Below are 18,534 nucleotides of genomic sequence, written 5' to 3' on the forward strand. Positions count from 1 at the left end.
AGTTTCGGTTGAAAACCGAAATAATGCATATAACAAAAACCGAAATAATGCATGCATGCACAGTTTCGGTTGAAAACCGAAATAATGCATATGAAAAACCCGAAGTAATGCATACATGCACAGTTTCGGTTGAAACCCGAAATAATGCATATGAGAAAATACCGAAATTATGCATATGCATACTTTCGTTTTAAAAGCGAAATAATGCATATGAAAAAAAACGAAGTAATGCATACATGCACAGTTTCGGTTTAAAACCGAAATAATGCATATGGTAAAAACCGAAATAAAGCATACATGCACAGTTTCGGTTGAAACCGAAATAATGTCTAAATGCACAGTTTCCATATGCGCAATTTCGGTGCCCCGATGATTACGCTCTTTGAGCGTGTGCTCGTTCTCTGCCCATGCCTGATTTAAATCATTATTTCGCATCACATGTTCGCGTTTCCTCTTATTCTTTAGAGTTTATCATTACTCCCTCATTCCCTCATTTTTATTAATTCCCTCACTTTTATGACGTCACAACCGGTTGCTCACAGCTTGGTTTGCGCAATCTTGTATTCTATCACTTTTGCGTTATTAGGCATCTTACACTCAGGGCTGCCAACTATCCTAAGCTATGAGGTGCCATATTGAGGATAAAAAAAGTGTCAAAATCTTCCAAATAGAAAAATAAAAGTGCCAAAAATGGTGCCATCCTTTTTAATCCTTCCCATTTAGCAATAAAATAAGAGCCACATTTCTAAAACAAAAGTGCAATGCCAAAATAAGATAAACCAGTTGAATAATCTTTGAAAATTAGAAAATTTTAGTTGAGAAAAAGAAGTACGTGCAAAGGATTTCACAAAAAATGTATTGAAATGTTACTATTTTGAAAAGTTGCATTTTGGCACTAAGTGCCAAATTGAAAAATTAAGTGCCATTTTATGTAAAATAGGGCAGCCCTGATTGCTTACACTGTGTACGGCTGAGAATAAAAATTCTCAACGCGTAGCATATGAGAGCTGAGAATATGAGTGAGAGTGCAAGAAAACTCTCAAACACACTTGTTACACGGGTAAGAATATTCCAGTGCTAAGAACTTATGAGAACTCTACGATAAGAACGAATACCCACTCTCATTACTTGTTAGACGGTGAGAATGAGAGTGAATTCCTATTCCCAAGGTATTTACTCTAATCGTTTTCGGGCACCTTAATATACAGAATTATTCCAAAATTTCATTTTTGCGGGAAAACGCAATCAAAGTTTCATCAATTCATACAGTTGTTATACAAAAAGAGAGATGGAAAGACGCATATCTTCGCTATTTTTGGGAAGCTTAGTCATCCGTTAGGCTGAGATATTCTCCTTGAATTTAAATTTTGAATTACTTCTCTATATGTATTATTAGACGTGAGATATGCATTTATATCAAAGACGCAGTGCCAGCGAAAAAAAGGCTACTCGACCCAATTTTTTATTTATTTCATTAATACTAACATTTCGATTTATGTATAAACGAAGCTGGCTCTTGGAATTAATATACAAAATTGTCCAATGAGACTATTAAAAACGTTGATTTTATAACAAAACTTTCCATATTCCTGGTTTTAGTTTCAATTCCCCACCGAATGATGATCAAACTAAAATGTAAAAGATAATTCAGTAATGCCAACTTTTCCGCATATGTATTTTTTCTTTGCCGAATCAGAGTGAGAAGTTGCCAACGTACAACACTTCATAATTGCATCATGTTGAAAAACGACTTTATCAACCGTTCTCATAGGGTTTGTTAAAAAAAAACATATATATTTCGACACTATTGGAAAGAGTAATCGGAACCACGAGTTTTCACGCTCAAATTATCACGGTTTATGAAAAACCAAAAAATCTAAGGTATTTTTCATTTTATTTATGTATGTGTGTATATTTTTTGACTTTGGTTCCATTATTAGTTCAGTAGCAAATTTCCTAACATGTTTTGATGAATAAAAAAATTACTTACAATGGGCAGCATAACTTGTAAAAATTTTGGAATGATTTTTAAGTTACGTAATTTGTTCTAGAAATAGAGTAATGCAGGTGTAGGTCGCGAAATGTAATTTATCTGCATCTACATACACATGTACATAGTACATATATATGTACGATTTGATGTTAGCTAACAAATGCATATGAACAATATTATTTTCACGTGGCTTTGTAAATACAATTCTATATACAATAATTGTATGTTCTGACATTTAGTCAGGCATTTTCTAAATAGTTAAGTGCATAAGTAAATCTTACTTAAATCTTATCCAATACACAATAGTTTTATTTAAAAGTAGTATAAGTTATTTTTTTATAAATATTGCTATGAACATAAAAACTTGTTACATACATATACAGAGAATAGGCTTAAATAGTTTCAGTTTCCAAGTTTTAAGACACTTGGCACAAAAAGTTATCGATTTGGCGCACCTATTCTTATTCAGTTATTGTACCTTAAACTTCTAATCACAATTTATCACTTTTATTTAGCAATTTAGCACCCACATTATGCACTTTTAAAGTTTATTATAACATACGTATGTGTGTACATATATGCATAAGCTTACATAAGTCTACATGTGAACATTTTTCACTCTCATATACACACATTTATTTTATGTATCAATTCAATACTGCGATACTTATGTCTACCATATTTCCCTTCAAAAAATTTATAAAGGATTATCAGATTTCTCGTTCCGCCACTTTTCCAATAACTCGGTCATATTGCATTTCGCTGGCAGTGCTTCGGTATGTCTAAAAACCCCGAACGGACGCAAATTGTATATCAGGTAATCCAGTACAAGCATATAGTGAGGTTGAACATAATGAAATGATATTGCGTAATCCGAACAACAGTCAAGACCCTATGAATTAATATATACAAGTATACATATGTATGTATGGTAAATCATTACCTGTACATATCGATGGTCCTATGCAATAACGACACAATTCAAAATGCAAAAAATAAAAACCCTTACTACTGTTAAGTGGCTTATGTCTCTTATCCTTAACGAATCCTTGTCGAATCTTTAGCAATCCTTACTGCTTACTTTAGTAATGGATGGAAATAGATTAGACAAGGATTAGAGACAAGAGCCACTTAACAATAGTAACAGTTTTTATTTTTTGAATATTGAATTGTGTCGTTATTGTAGAGGACCATCGATATGTAAACGAACATAAATTATTTCGTTTGTTACTCACATCGTCGGTTTTGTAAAAGATGTAACGCCAGTACCAATGCGATTTGTCATTCGGTATGAGATGCCCCTGCGGGCCGAGTGGAAAGAAACGTCCACGTTTGTGTTCATCTCGCGAATCACCGGCTATCACACCCACATTCTGCAAGCAAGCGCCCATTTCCTTATCTTCAGCACCGCCACTACGATTACGACAAAGTTTCTTATTTGGATATGCAACTTGGACGAAACGCCGCATGGCCTCTTTACTCAATACGTAACCCGCGCCACCAGACATGTAACCCTGTTTGGGAAAGAAATGTTTTCGCTAAAACATAGTGTACTTGTTAGACCTTTTTTCGCTGAACTTACTTGTGTAACATACTTCTTAAACTTGCAGCCAAAATAGACCGGTGTCTTGCTGTCCATTGGGTGTAAAAAGGCACGCAAATTCTCCATTATGACGTAACTGTATGCATGTACAGTATGATAACCAAAATTTTAATAACCCTTTAATTAGGCCAACAATAACTACAATTTGCTCACGTATCATCGTCTGCCTTCAGAAACCAATCAGCCTCGTCAAAGTGATTGTCGTAAATGTATTTCATCGCCTCCCTTGTTTTGTTCCACAAATTGCCACGCCCTTCCTTAACAACCAGTTTTATACTTCCCAGCTTTTCGTCGGTCTCCGAACTCATAAAAAGTAACCGATTGCAACGTTTACCCCACGTTTTCTTCACATAAACCGCCTTCTTTGCGTGATTAGCTGGACTGGTAAGCACCCAGCATAGAACTCGCGTCGCATTGAAGAGCTGTTCAGCGAGCGAGTTGTCATCATTGGAAACTCGTGTTTGCAAATTTTCTTCGGCTGTATATAGTGCTGCTGGATCATCATATTCTTCGTTTCGACCCAGGAAATTGCCGCTAGGGAAACTCAGTCTAATAGCGCAATCTGTACTGCGTAAAAGTTGCGAGAAACAAAAACCACTTACAAGACCGACAAGAAGCATTAAAAGTGGACGCACGTGATTCGAGATATTTTGATGAAGCATTGTTGCAGTATGTTGTATGGCAAACGAAATTTTAATGAGTTGTACATTACCGCAAATTTCGGAATTCTTATGTTGTAACTATAATCTGAAAAAATTAAGAAGATAGTAAATTATATTCTTGTTTTCAAACAATTAATTAGCTGTTTTGGGAGAAATCCGTCGCTTTCGAATGGAAAATATGTATTGAAAATTTTCTACTAGCACAATCATACGAAACTTCGATATCACGGGAGATAGATTCCTCAAATCACTTAGGGTGTTACAGCGCCAATCAAAAAGAAGAAGATCATGTCTATATCCTTGTAAAGCTCATACAGCTCATCATTGCACCGCCTTCAGTATTCGCTATGGCCAACGCGCAAAAGCCCGTAAATCTTCCTCAGAATCTTTCACTCGAACAATTCAAGAACGACCTCATCAGATGTTTTCATTCTCTATGCTTCTGCGCCCCATTCACCTGCAGTTCAGGTTAAATATATATTCAAAATATTTAACATAAGTGACTTATAGAGTGGTGATTTTTATACGGCGAGAGAGGACTTAACTTTTCATTTTCCTACTCCGACAAAAAAGCAGCACTTGTTCGCAAGTTATTCCCACGTTTCAATTATACCCTAAATGGTACATCCATTGGCACTCGTACTGGCGTTCCCGATAGTACCCTTACTGGTATCTCACGCTTCGATCATACCTACGGTGACCATCCGTCCTTTATTTTAAAGGGCAGTCCTTTATTTTAACCCACTTCACTGTATAATTTTCTTCAAAATAAGGGACGCCTTTTGTCCTTTATTTCTTAAACTGTCCTTTAAATCGGCTCTGCATTTTTCAGAGGTAAATTTTTAAACGCGGAACTTGAAAAATAAAAATGTCCCTTATAAAATATAATGAAAACCTTCGCCGTTTTCTCATCTAACCTTTAGTTTACCGGCCACTTTATCGTCTCGATATACGAGTTTTCGTTTTCTCATCAGCGCATTAATTTCTCGAATCGATAAACTGTTGCTCACCCGATGCAACCTTTAAAATTTGTAACCAACTTTAAATTTTGGTTTGGTTTTGGTGCATGAGTCAGATATATTAGATATTTCAACCAAGGTTTTGGTTTTTGCCAACAGTTGCTCCTGCTCTATATTGGTTTATGTTGCGTTGCCAACCTTTGAAATTTTATGACGAATGTAGTGAAGTTTCACTCTCGGAAATGTAGTGAAGTTTCACTATACGGAATAACAAATTTATTTTTACCGGCAAGGTAAGAGAACGAAAACACTTTAAAGTGAGGAACAATTTATCTGCCCTGTTAGTAAAGGCAACTTTACTGCTTACATTAGAAAACGGCCCTTAATCGGTTATCTTTGTACAATCTATAAAGCACAGGGAAAGTTGTGCCCATGATCGTGTTGCACGCTAAGTTTCCAGTTTGGGAGAAATTGGTGAAGCGGCTACCAAGATATACACATGTAATCATATAAGTAGGCGTGACTACGCCCATTTTCCAAAAATGTATAATACTAAAAATCATTCTAAAATTATTGTAAATATAAATTTTGGGTGGATAAGCTTCAGTTGTTACCAAAATTTGTCAGTTTTCATATTTCTGAAAAAACCGTTATATGGGAGGTAGACGTGGTTTTTGTCAGATTTTGTTCATTTCCAATACCATCCGTGCTACCGCCTAAATAATTGCGGTAAGATATCTCAATTTTTACTCGAGTTATCGTGTGCACAGGCGGACGGACGGATGGACGGACAGACAGTCACCGCTCGTTTTCTCTTTTTATTCAGATCATTTATGTATACATTTGTCTACATCTATCTCGATTCGTTTTGGCTGTTACAAACAACCGCTATGTGAACAATGCTATAATATCCTTGTGCACAAGTGTGCTCGGGTATAAAAATGCATAAAGAATAAAATCCTTAATTCTGGTACATTTTGAATGCTTTATAGGTACAATTTCTATGCTTTATTATCTACGTTTATCTATTTTCCAAACGCAACACTGGTATGTATTCAATCGTTAGGCTCTTTGAGATATTCTATATTTTGATATAACATACTAGATATTCGAACGTAAATATGTACATATCGTCGTTTAAAGTGCAAAACCGCGTATCAACAAAATGCAAAACCGCGTATCAGCAAAATGCAAAACCGCGTATGTGAGGTTGTAGAAATTATTTTCTAGAGCGTAAAAACACTCATATTTCAAAATGGTCCTTTTTTATAAGCAATCGCATTTCTGGCTAGTATATTTCAGTACGAATGGATAAGGACTGAGCCAAGAGCTTGTGTGAGCAAATCCAATTTTTGGCAGCCAATGTCAGTTACGCGGTTTTGCAGAATGACGATACGCGGTTTTGTACTTTAAACGACATATGTACATATATAAATATATGGCATCGTAACTACTATAGAGCAACCGAGCAATATACGCTTAATTTATTTCGAAACCAGCATTTGCATTCAATCGGCCATCAGGTTTGGGTAAATGAAAGGAAAATATAACTGACGAGAATAATAATTTGGTATTCAAAAAAAAAAAAAAACGCGAGAGAAAAGATTGTCGTAAATACTAAGGCATTGCACGTAAAACAGCAACATAAAATTGTGCTGCATTTTAAATGCTGTTACCTTCGTACTTTTAGTATGGATAAACCAAGCCATATAGAATTGGTAATAGCTAGAGTGTTAGATTAATCGCATTTTTACCAAAACCATATAATTTAAAGATTACAAACAAAAAAAAAAAATCAGTCAAAACCTCACGCTTAGTCTTATTTTAACTTTTTTAATACATTGTTTCATTTTTTCTTCTTTTTCGGATTAAAGTAGTGCTCTTGCCGCTGTACAGTGCACTACGATCTGGCAACTACTACTTTTATTTAATTAAATTCAGTCAAATGAATAACAATTCTTACTGACAACAGGAAAACAGCTTAAATACTAGTTGAAGTAATTGTAAAGTAAATTACGGATTGTTCATATTGGAAGCACCAGGTCCAGCTCGAAAACCTTATTCTAGAACTCGAAAACCGAAAAATTCACATGCTGCAACCCTTGTGGAAACATGTGCAGCATTGCCAGCTATCAGTTGTTTTTCGAAGAGAGGTTAATCAAGGAAAACAAAGCGGAAAGGAATTGGAAAGCACTCAAGTGCCTATTTGTAGAAAAATTATTTGACTTTACATATTTTGAAGGAAACGATGGCTTCTATTGAAATGAATTCGCGTCTATGTCATCTTCTGGTTGAATTGTTGAACCACAAGCCATTACTCCTCCTATGCCTGAGGACTGGTTCTCAATCCAGTTAATGCAATAACAACTTCTTCCAAGTCATTCAAAACATTCACTTTGTAAGGTCCACCACCTGTTGCGATTGCTTCTGCCTTCGGCCGTGCTATAGGATTATAACCGTTACTAAGTAGAATCTCCTTTCTGTGTTGCCGGAGAAGAGGGGTTTCCGCTTGTCAAAGATATGCAACATTTCTAGTGCATATAACAACTCCGGCTACGCCATCCATAGTATTTTTGCGCAGAAACTACATCGAAACTTGCAAAAAGTGCATCGTGCAAGCCGAATTTATTAATGAATTAGTGCTCGGAAATTGAAAGCATTTGTTTTTAAATTCGGGTTATGCGTTTGGACACAACAACCGAAAATCATTGTACAAATAACTAAACCGGACCCAAGTTTCTCGATAAGGGGCAACAAACTTTTTTTTTGTCCGTTCATACAAAGCAGTGGATAAAAATATACGTATACGCGAAAGGCAAATTTATCGGTTTAAAAGAACACCACTAATATTTCCTCCAAACATACATCGATTTACATCTTTTATTTCTCTTCCGACACAGAATTGTTTCCGTACAAAATTACGCAAAAAACTGTAAATTTCTTACTCGTTCGTTTTTAGGCATGTCATTGTTATGAATTTCGAACGTTCGAAAATACGATTCGGCTTGCAGCATACTATTTCTACGATTCGTAGCAAAATCCTTATACGAAAGTTGCAGAATAGAGGTGTTAATTCCGGTTGTGTTCTTGATAAAGGACCATTTTTAACGTACTTAGATTTCGACAAACCTACATAGAATAGTGGAGCGCGTCGAAGGTTGTGTAAAGGGACATTGAAAGACAATCGGCCCTACTACGGTTGTCGACGTCGACATCGATGTAATTTTTTCATCAAAAAATAGCCCTCGTAAGTCAAACTCCTGCTACGCTGACCACAACATTTTGAGGAAACGTGTTCCTCGCACAAATACTGTGGTCAGCGAAAAATTACATCGACAACGACAACCATAATAGGGCCGAATCTTTTTAAGAGAGAAGGGCAATCAATTGCAACATTCACGAGAAAATTCCCGGAAAGTTAAGCACTTCGATTATGTAAAGATTTTAAAAGTAGAATCTGGCAACGTGCCTCGTATGAGGGCATAGACTAGGGATCCCGGCCTTTTTACGTCCCAAACATCTCGGGATTCTTGGCAAATGATCCCGGGATTTTCAGGATTTGTAATTTGCACTTATGGCAATAATAGAAACTTCATTTTCTTGACCAGTATTGGCTATATTTTTTTTTTATGTAATAATTAATATTTTTTATAAATGTCTAGTTCATTATACACATCACACCGTGCGATAGTAAATTTTACACTCGAAAATCAATATATTCGCGAAACCATACGCCAAATATGGTAAAATTGCTTTTTTAGTTTTTCACTCTCACGTCAGTAATCCAAAAATGATTTAAAAAATTCAGGGAAATGTGCTTAGAGAAGAAGTATGGGTATCAAATTAAGGAGGAAATTCTGTAGAATTTAAACAGATTAAAGTTTTTGGTGCAGAAGGACTGGTAAGTATTGAAAATGTCCTTTTAACATTTTATCTTTGCTACTTCGCAATATTTGTTTTTGAAAAAATTTTATGTTAAGGACTTATATAAACTCGATAACATCCTCAAACTTCGTCCTTCTAACTTAAAAAATTACCCACCTAGTCCAGGGATGAAAAAGTAGGTACAATTGTACCTTTTTCCGACGTTTGATGACTTAAAGGTACATTAGGTACAGACACTAGATTTTAGGTACAATCATCTTTTGATCAGATGCATTTTTAGTTTTTTTTTTCTTTTTCCTTTACCGTGCTAGTATATTTACTTTGCTTTTATTTTGAAGAGTAAACAATTCTAAAGAAAAGTGGTCAAAGGAAGAAATTAAAAAAGTCATATTATGTATTATCTTAAACATTTTAAATTGCATTTAGAGCAGCCACTACGAAAAATTACCACTTTGCTTAGCTATCCTCAAATTCGTATTTTTTTTCTATTAATTTTAACGGTTATTTCCACTAAGTCAAATTAAATGGCATTTGCGGTCAAATGAGTGAAAACAAATTGTCAAATGGGACTAAAAGATGGTCTATTGATTGATTTAGATCAGAATAGGCCTTCAGGCGTGTACATCCGCTGCTAAAGCGGCTATTTGTAAGTTTTCGGCCCATAATATCATCGATAAAGGTAGGGATAAAGGAAAGAAAGCTGTGTCAAAATATGGCGACAAATTTTGTTGTCAAAATATGACATAATGAAAACCAGCCTTTATTCACACATACAGTTCAGTGTCTAGGATGTCTTCAAATTTCATATTTTCTTTATATGAGAACTATAGCTATTTGACCCATATTCGCTTTTTGATTTCTGGAAATATATTTAAAATGCTTTCGAAGTTACTTCCTGCAATTTGATTATTTTCTCTAGACTTGCTGCACCTATCGAAAGGAATCGGATAAATGAGCAGACTTTTCCTGTTGTTTTATAAAAAGCTGGATAAAGAAGTATACTTCGCAAAGTGTGTTTTTTTGTCTTTTTCGCCAACGTTTTTCAGTAGCCAAAATTAGACAAAAACAACGCTTCTCCGATTCCCATTAGATTATATGTAGTCTATAGATATAGGCTCAGTTAAAAAAAAAAACATCCATCTTTTGTATAGATATTTTAAATAACATTTATAAAAAAAAAACTTCAAATGAATGATGTAACTTTTTTAGGTACAATCTGTCTCATTTAGGTACATTTATTTTATGATATTAGGTACAATCTCAAATTTCCATTTTTCAACCCTGACCTAGTCGTTCTTGTGAATCCAAAAAATTTTAATTATTTTAAATTCTAAAGAAGTTTCCTCTTGCATTTGGTACCCTTTAAAATAAATCCTGACGTCAGAGAGAAAAAATAAAAACGCCACTTTAAAAAAAAAATAGTAGTAGTAGTATTTATTTATTATTTATTTTATAGTAGGAGACCTTCTCAAACAATAAAGAAGCAATTTTTTCGATTTAAGTTGTTGAAAAGTAATGAATATCCAAATCCCGGGATCGGAAAAAGCTGAAAAATTAACATCGCTAGTAGCCATAACCATTGACATAACCGATTCACTATTATCGATTACACTGTGCGACAGCCGAAACCAGCCGGAATTTGTTAACATTTTCTGAAAGTATACCCGTCCGGCGGTAAAACATTCGATGCATTTGCAAAGTTAGCTCGTATTTTTATTTTATGGCCTGCTAAAGTGTTCAAGTCTCGGCCTAAGTAGTTTTCAAAAAAGTCAAATAAATAAAAGGTTAAGACATATACATATAATAAAATTTCATTGGAAATATTTTCGTAGAACATTTAAACGCCTGAAAGGGTGTTTTGACCCTTACTTCAAGAAAGCCCGCAAAAAGCAAATTTGGAATGTCGTAAGTAATTGGTACTATATTCTAGAAAATTATTCTTCGGAAAATTTCATTGGGGGTCTTCTCAGGCAAAAACTTCATACCACCAAAGTAAGTCTATAAAATTAAAATAAAAAATTAACAGAACAAACTTTAGTGGGTTTTTATTTAGTTTAATTTTTTAATATTAGCAAAATCCGAGCTGGTTTGAATTGTCATTAAATTTTCGCACAGTGTTATGGGTATCATAACCACAAACAGCCGATTTTTCGTATTCAACCACGTCGGTGTTGCCAGACGCGAAATATGGGTAATATCGTAATATATTTACGCAGAACTTCTTTCACTATCACTAAATTCTTAAAAGCAGATCATAATACTGTGCGACAGCACAAATCGGTATTAAGTAAAACCAAATGCAAATAATACTCTTAGGTGTGAATATTACTACGTTGATGGCTTTTTCGAGTTTAGCTCAAATAAGGGAATCCTTGCATACAATTTATTATTTAATTTGGGTAAGTTCTTGAAAAGTATTTTTAGAAAATACTCATATAAAGCCTTTTGATACGAGGAATTAATTTTTGCAGTTCGTTTTTTATTAGCTCTGCGCTAGATGGCGCTGTAAGCCAAATACTAAAATTAGGGGACTCTATTAAAAAAAATTCGGTCACGATGTGAAATTTACATTATTCGTACCAATTTTAAGCACCGCAATCAATATTTTAAACAGAAATTAGTTTATTTATTGTATTTTGTTTTATTATTTTGACTGCTATGTTTTAAAACTTTCCTTCTTCTTTGCTTTTTATTTTAATTATCAAAATCATCGTCATAATTATTCTATTACTCTCGCTTGAGAGTGTAATTTGCTATTGGATTCTAAAGGTTTTAGTCTGAAAATCGATGGAACAACTATTTTCAGGAGTTATTTTATTTTGTGGGTTTTCGGTTAGAGCAATTTATCACTTTCGTTGGTGATAAAAAATGGTTGATTGTTAAAGAAAATATCAAAATGCAGCTGGTGACGTAAATGCAAGCAATAACTTTGTAAATTTTTCACATGACAATGTTTTGAAAATCAAAATAAAATGCAAAAAAGAAGGAAAAGCTGCAGAAAAAGTGGACAAACAAACACAACAAAACGCAAAAAAAACAAAAATTTCTGTTTAAAATATTAATTATGGTATTTAAAATCACAAAGCGACTGAATTTTTTAATAGAGACCTCTAATTTAAGTATTTATTTGAAGAAAAAATCAATAAAATTCAGTCAAACGGGACTACAGCGCCATCTAGCGCAAAGCTAATATTAAACGAACTTCAAAAATGAATTCCTCTTATCAAAAAAAGTATATATGTAAGTATTTTCTAAGAATATTTTTCAAGAACTTATAATAATTAAACAATAAGTTGTGTGCAAGGATTCAATTAAGGATATCTTCCTAATTTGAGCTAAACTCGAAAAAACCATTAACGTAGTATTATTGACATCTAAACCTATCACTTGCATTTGGTTTTACTCAATACCGAGCCAACAAGTTTGATTTTGTCGCACAGTGTAATAAATTATGTACATCAAATTAAAGGTAATAACTTGTGTTTTCTGAAGTATATACATTTCTTTGGCATTCGTTATGAAATTTTTTCAAAAAAGGCCATTTTATGAAAAAATACGATTTCTTTTTCGTTTTTTAGTGTTTTTGAATTAGAAATACAAAAAAAAACATATAAATTATGTACAAGATAAGTTAATTGTTAAAGTTAATTAAAAAAATCAAACAATTTTAATTTAAATTTTTATATACTCTTTATTTTTTTTATGTGTATTGGTTTCTATTTGAGTGTATTGAGAGTCGTTCAATCTGAAAAGGCCTTATAAGAAAGACAATAGGTTTGTTCGTCGAAAATCCAGCGATAATTACACTGGACCACAAATTTCAACTTTTTCTCTTTACCAGAAACGCCGTTATGAAATTCTTATGTAAAATCACCCCCTGATTCCGAAAATCAAGGTTATTTTTAATTCTATGGTACCGTTTTTGAGATATTTGCAGTTTACCGTTTTTGCAAAAAAAAAAAAAATTGGGTCCACTTTATCATATATATCTCAAGAACGAATTAAGCAATTCCAAAACGGTTTGAAGCTTTTAAAAGGTAATAAAATTTTCTATAAACTGTGCATACAACACTTTTTGCTAGGCCCTGTAGATTCAAAGATAACGAACAATCATTACCGATTTTTTCAATTTTTTTTGTAAAAATATAAAAAAAATTGTACTTTGCGGGGAAGGATCTCGAAAACCTTTTATTTTTTTGCAGATTTTTTTTTCTCCCTAAGCTCTGTTGTATTACAAAAAAAATAAGCTATCATCGAAGAAAATCGATGCAAAACTACGTAAGTTATAAGCGATCAAATAAAAATACCCAGGTTGCGCAACTTCAATGTATGTACCTATACATACATACATATATTAAAGGTATAAAGTGCAAGTGAGATATTATCCGGATAAACGAATAACACCATAACAATGATAACACTTTTTCTTTAAATAAATCAAATAGTACTTTTAATACTCGAATTGTATTATAGTAGGTAGAGTGGTTGCATCGAAAGGAAGAGTGGTTGGGTTCGAAACCTGCTGTAGGCATGTAGTTATAAACATGTATTTCCGTCAGTTATGGGTAAGTATGCAGGTAGATTTTCAAAATTATAAGACACAGAAAATTTCTAAAGCCTACATCTAAAACAGGTAGTATTTTCTTTTCCCGGCTTGTTATAAAAAGGAACCTTTCTGTCTAGGTAAGATTTGATTTTTTCAATTTTATTCTTGTTCCGAGTATAAATATGAGTTAATGCGCTTTGAAACTTCATAACATCTTCAAGGCTCGCCGGAGATAGTTCAGTTCATAAGTCTAATTTCAAAACCGTGATTTATTAAAAAAAATAAAATGAGTAAAAGGACGCGAGAATTTGAGTGTAATAAGGATCCAGATATGTTCGGTTTCATGTGTGGCCAATATACTATCATAAGGCGACGACGAGTGTTCTCAGATCATATCAAAACTTTATACTCCAAGTATTTTGGAATTGAGCCTAAAAATGCTGAAAAACCATGGACACCGAACACTTTGTGTACATCGTGTCGAGTAGAATTGATTCAGTGGGAATCAGGACAACAAACAAAATTTGATACACCAATGATATGGAGAGAACCTACTTGCCATTCAATAGAGTGTTATATTTGTCAAACAAAAGTACTTGGCGTTGGAAGATCAAGAGGAGTAACCTATGCTAGCGTACCTACAGTGACATTACCAATCAAATTAAGATAAAGATTGTTAGAATATAGTATAAACATAAATAAATTAAAAAAAAGTTAAAAATATGGGTAATTTCATTCATAAATTGAACTTTTAACTCAATAGAAACTGAGAATAGCTAGATATTTCACTCTTCTTTATACCATACATACGTTTTGAGGTATACGTTGAAATTGCGCAACCTGGGTATTTTTATTTGATCGCTTATAACTTACGTAGTTTTGCATCGATTTTCTTCGATGATAGCTTATTTTTTTTGTAATACAACAGAGCTTAGGGAGAAAAAAAAAATCTGCAAAAAAATAAAAGGTTTTCGAGATCCTTCCCCGCAAAGTACAATTTCTTTTATATTTTTACAAAAAAAATTGAAAAAATCGGTAATGATTGTTCGTTATCTTTGAATCTGCAGGGCCTAGCAAAAAGTGTTGTATGCACAGCTTATAGAAAATTTTATTACCTTTTAAAAGCTTCAAACCGTTTTGGAATTGCTTTATTCGTTCTTGAGATATATATGATTAAGTGGACCCAATTGTTTTTTTTTTTGCAAAAACGGTAAATTGCAAATATCTCAAAAACGGTACCATAAAATTAAAAATAACCTTGATTTTCGGAATCAGGGGGTGATTTTACATAAGAATTTCATAACGGCGTCTCTGGTAAATTTTGGCCTTCGACCAGTGTTATCACTCAAAATATCAGATAGTAAGAAAAAGTGCTCCCAAATTCTCTTTCATGTAGAGAAACTTGCAATTTTCTGTACGAACGCAAATTTGCAAGCTTTTCTGCCAGCTAGTGTCCACGGTTGAATTTCAAACCAAAGAAATTTGTATAGATTTTTAAAAATTTTTTCAGAGGGGCAAAAAACAGGATCTATGTACGTGTATATATCTTGTCAGTCCGACTTTCTTGAACATACGTTTCAATTTCTTTGTCGGGTTTACTATATCGACTCTGGTTGAGATTGCATTCCTATTAAGAATACAGTTTTTTTGCCGAGTACCTTTCAAATCATTGGAATTAACTAAATTAATTAAGTAAACAAGTATTAACTTACATTTTTCATTTTAAAATCGCTCCTGTTTGTAAATTTTGATATTAAACGAACTTGTTTATTCAAATTATCGTCGACAAAAAATACAACCATGTGCCACAATCATATGTTTTTCCTAATTGCAAACTCTTGCTGGCAAAATTTTTTCCGGCTCGAATTTGTAACTTTTCTCTAAGAAATAGTATTTTTACTCGTGATTTATTTAAATAAAACATGTGAAATTTAGTTGAAACATTTAGCCGTTTTTAGCCGGTTTTATTTTCAAATTTAGCCGGTTCGTCCAAAAAGTTGTGACAACACTGTTTGAATGTATACGGAGACTGCATTACCGACGACAAGATGGATGTCCATGCTAGTTTTGAATTGTCTTTGTGTTCTACGCTCTCTGAGCAAACAACTACGCAAACGAAGCAGCAAACAACTTCATCCGTGATAGCCGAATGGTGAGAGCTGCGTACTACAAGCCTGCAGGTCCCAGGCTCGATCCTCGGTTGAACCGATTGCCAAAAAAATTTAGTTTTTATTGTTACATAATTTTTTTTTTATTTGATTAATATATTTAATTTTACTTTACTTAATTTTCGTTCGATTTTTGTTATTTACCATTTTTTATTTTATTATTAGTTAACTAAAATTTTTAGAGTTTAATTTTACCAAAAAAGTCAATGGCAACTAACTAAAACCAACTTTAAAAAAATATAGAAGTTATAACTGAATGACTAAAAATAAATAAATAATATTTTACTGGCCATGGGATTCGAACCTTCGACCTCGAGGCTCGTAAATCCACATTACTGCCGTCTGTCAAGGCACAATTTTGATCAGATCAACTGCGCTGTTAATCCGGATCAACGTTGCCGTCTGTCTGTGCTTTTATCGACGTTACCGACACCGTGCTATATGCATAGCGCGGCCTAGCGTGACGTGGTGTGGCGCACCGGTCGCGCGGGGTACGCCGGCCGCCACGAAGCTAAGCAAATTTAATGTTTGAAAGAGCAATAATATCAATGGATTTTATTTCGCTTTAGAAAAGCTAATAAGTCAATTGACCTTATTTCCGTTGATCTTTCTACCTGTCACCGATTGCTCTTTGTTCAATAAACATACCTCCAAGTCAAAATTAAACATACCTAGCAGGGTTGCATTGAGAATCTGACACAAGTTAATTGCCAATTAATTATTAGTATGATAAATTGGGTAGCATTTAAGGCTTAAATTGGTGAAAAGGTTCTTGATTGCCAATTAGGCGCCTGTTTGAACATAGTCCTAATATAGTTGACGGCGAAGGAGGACGCGTAAATTTATTTTCGCGGTCAAATATTTTTGGGGGTGTAACAGTATGTAAATTTCCCAAAAATATTTGCGGAATGATGCCGAAGTGACAGTCCTTGGCCAAGTATAAATCTATGATTACGCGTCTTTCTTCGCCGAAGTTTTACTTAAGCGCCTTTTTTCGTGAAATTTTTTACACGTTGTTGTTGTTGTAACAGCATACAGTTGCTGGAGTGACAGTCCTTGGCCAGATATAAATCTGGGTCGTTCCGGTTACGTAGACCCGACTGTCGTGGGAACGATTTTTTACACGTCTTTTTTCGCCGTCGAAACTCTAGCGCGCCTTTATTTGTGTATAGTGACGTTATACATATTTAACTGTAAAGCCCTGTATGCAGCTCTCAAGAAAACGGTCAAGAAAAAATTGCCATTATTTCGCGTGTGTGTCCAAGAAATTTTGACATTTTTGATACCTCACAGCCTGTTGCCTCACTCTTTCCGCAAGAAATAATGGAACGGGCATATATTTCTGTTCCAAACCTGGGTTGCCTTGTGCTCTTTTTTATATTATATTTTTATTATTATAAAATAAAAAGCTTATTTTTACTTTCTTAAGAAATTTACTACGCTTTCTGCTACGGTTTTCTAAAGTTTTTTGTGAAAAAAGAGCACAAGGCAACCCAGGTTTGCAACAGAAATATATGCCCGTTCCATTATTTCTTGAGGAAAGAGTGAGGCAACACGCTGTGAAGTATCAAAAATGTCAAAATTCCTTGGACACACACACGAAATAATGGCAATTTTTTCTTGACCGTTTTCTTGAGAGCTGCATACAGGGCTTTAGTATCCAGCTCTTAAGAAAATGCACAAGAAAATTTTCGTGTTCTTTCTTCTGCTTGAAATAGTAGTAGGCCAGTAATTTTGACGTTTGATAATGCACCGTGAATAGTAAACAATGGCAGAAGAAGAGCGGTAAAAAGTAAACAAAAGAAACAATCTTTTGCCTATGACCAATTTGTAAGTTTATAACAATATTTTTATTTAAATTTATTAAAGTACATTTTAATTTATTTTGATTCAATTTCAGGAGATAGTTTTCACTGATATCGGAACATCACTATATCTACCGAAGAAATCTATTTGTCGGACAGTCGACTTTTAAAAGCATTAAAATTGTACCATTTTTTATATCGAAATATTTTCGACATCCCTATTTTCAAATTGTTCTGCCTTACCAATATATAATCACACATTCTACAAAACTATTTTTTACCGACTAAGACTTGAATTATCAATACGGCAGTGGTGAAAAGTTCAGATAGATTTATCAAATAGGTATATGCCGTGCCTGTTTGTCGCCGGAAGATCGGGTGCATCTGCTAGATTGGCATCAGCCTGTTGACTCTTTGGATATATCATACAAAGAGTGTTTTTGTAAATGTACACAAATTAATTTAAGTTTGAAAGATGATCTAAATGAACTCGATGATGCCCGGACGCAATATCTATGCCTTGATTGTGCCCAAAAACTTAAAGACGTTTATGATTTTATTGAAAAGGCGAGAAGGGCTGATAATGAATTACGTTGCACACAACCGAAAAAGTGAAGATAGAAAGTATAGCCAACACTTTTGAATGGGTTCCAGTACATGAAGAGCTAATGGAAGTAACTAAGATGCCAAATACTGTAGATATGGTATATCAAATACGATTTAGATATAATTAAATAATAATTATTTTCTATTTGTTTACAAGGATCACGTAGAGGATATAAAAGTATCACCAGAATGGACTGAACATTTTATGGATGATGATGAAAAATCTGCATCAAATGATAGGTTTGGGGGTCGAGCAAAAAATTTGTACGAATTTGTACGAATTATCACGATTTTTGCCCAAATCGCG

The 18,534-nt window shown here is 33.9% G+C and overlaps 1 protein-coding gene and 1 long non-coding RNA gene across 3 annotated transcripts in view; one reads left to right on the forward strand and one right to left on the reverse strand.

The window, feature by feature from the left end:
- Positions 1-1,877: 1,877 nt before the first annotated feature.
- Positions 1,878-18,534, reverse strand: part of LOC118735307 (glycoprotein-N-acetylgalactosamine 3-beta-galactosyltransferase 1-like) — a 72,820-nt gene continuing 56,163 nt past the window's right edge. For both annotated transcript variants that reach the window (XM_036464984.1, XM_036464982.1), the window contains exons 2-5: positions 3,750-4,343; positions 3,576-3,672; positions 3,229-3,507; positions 1,878-2,885 (exon numbers count right to left, since the gene is read on the reverse strand). In XM_036464984.1, coding sequence (XP_036320877.1) covers positions 2,691-2,885; positions 3,229-3,507; positions 3,576-3,672; positions 3,750-4,258 — 1,080 coding nt within the window. In that variant the 5' untranslated portion in view covers positions 4,259-4,343 and the 3' untranslated portion in view covers positions 1,878-2,690. The remainder of the gene's footprint in view (positions 2,886-3,228; positions 3,508-3,575; positions 3,673-3,749; positions 4,344-18,534) is intronic.
- Positions 17,483-18,458, forward strand: LOC118735308. Its single transcript, XR_004992562.1, has 3 exons — positions 17,483-17,646; positions 17,717-18,295; positions 18,385-18,458. It is a non-coding gene; the product is annotated as an uncharacterized LOC118735308 (long non-coding RNA).

The sequence above is a fragment of the Rhagoletis pomonella genome, unplaced genomic scaffold (genome assembly GCF_013731165.1).
Source record: "Rhagoletis pomonella isolate Grant_MI unplaced genomic scaffold, Rhpom_1.0 Rhpom_scaffold_00003, whole genome shotgun sequence".
NCBI lineage: Eukaryota > Metazoa > Arthropoda > Insecta > Diptera > Tephritidae > Rhagoletis > Rhagoletis pomonella.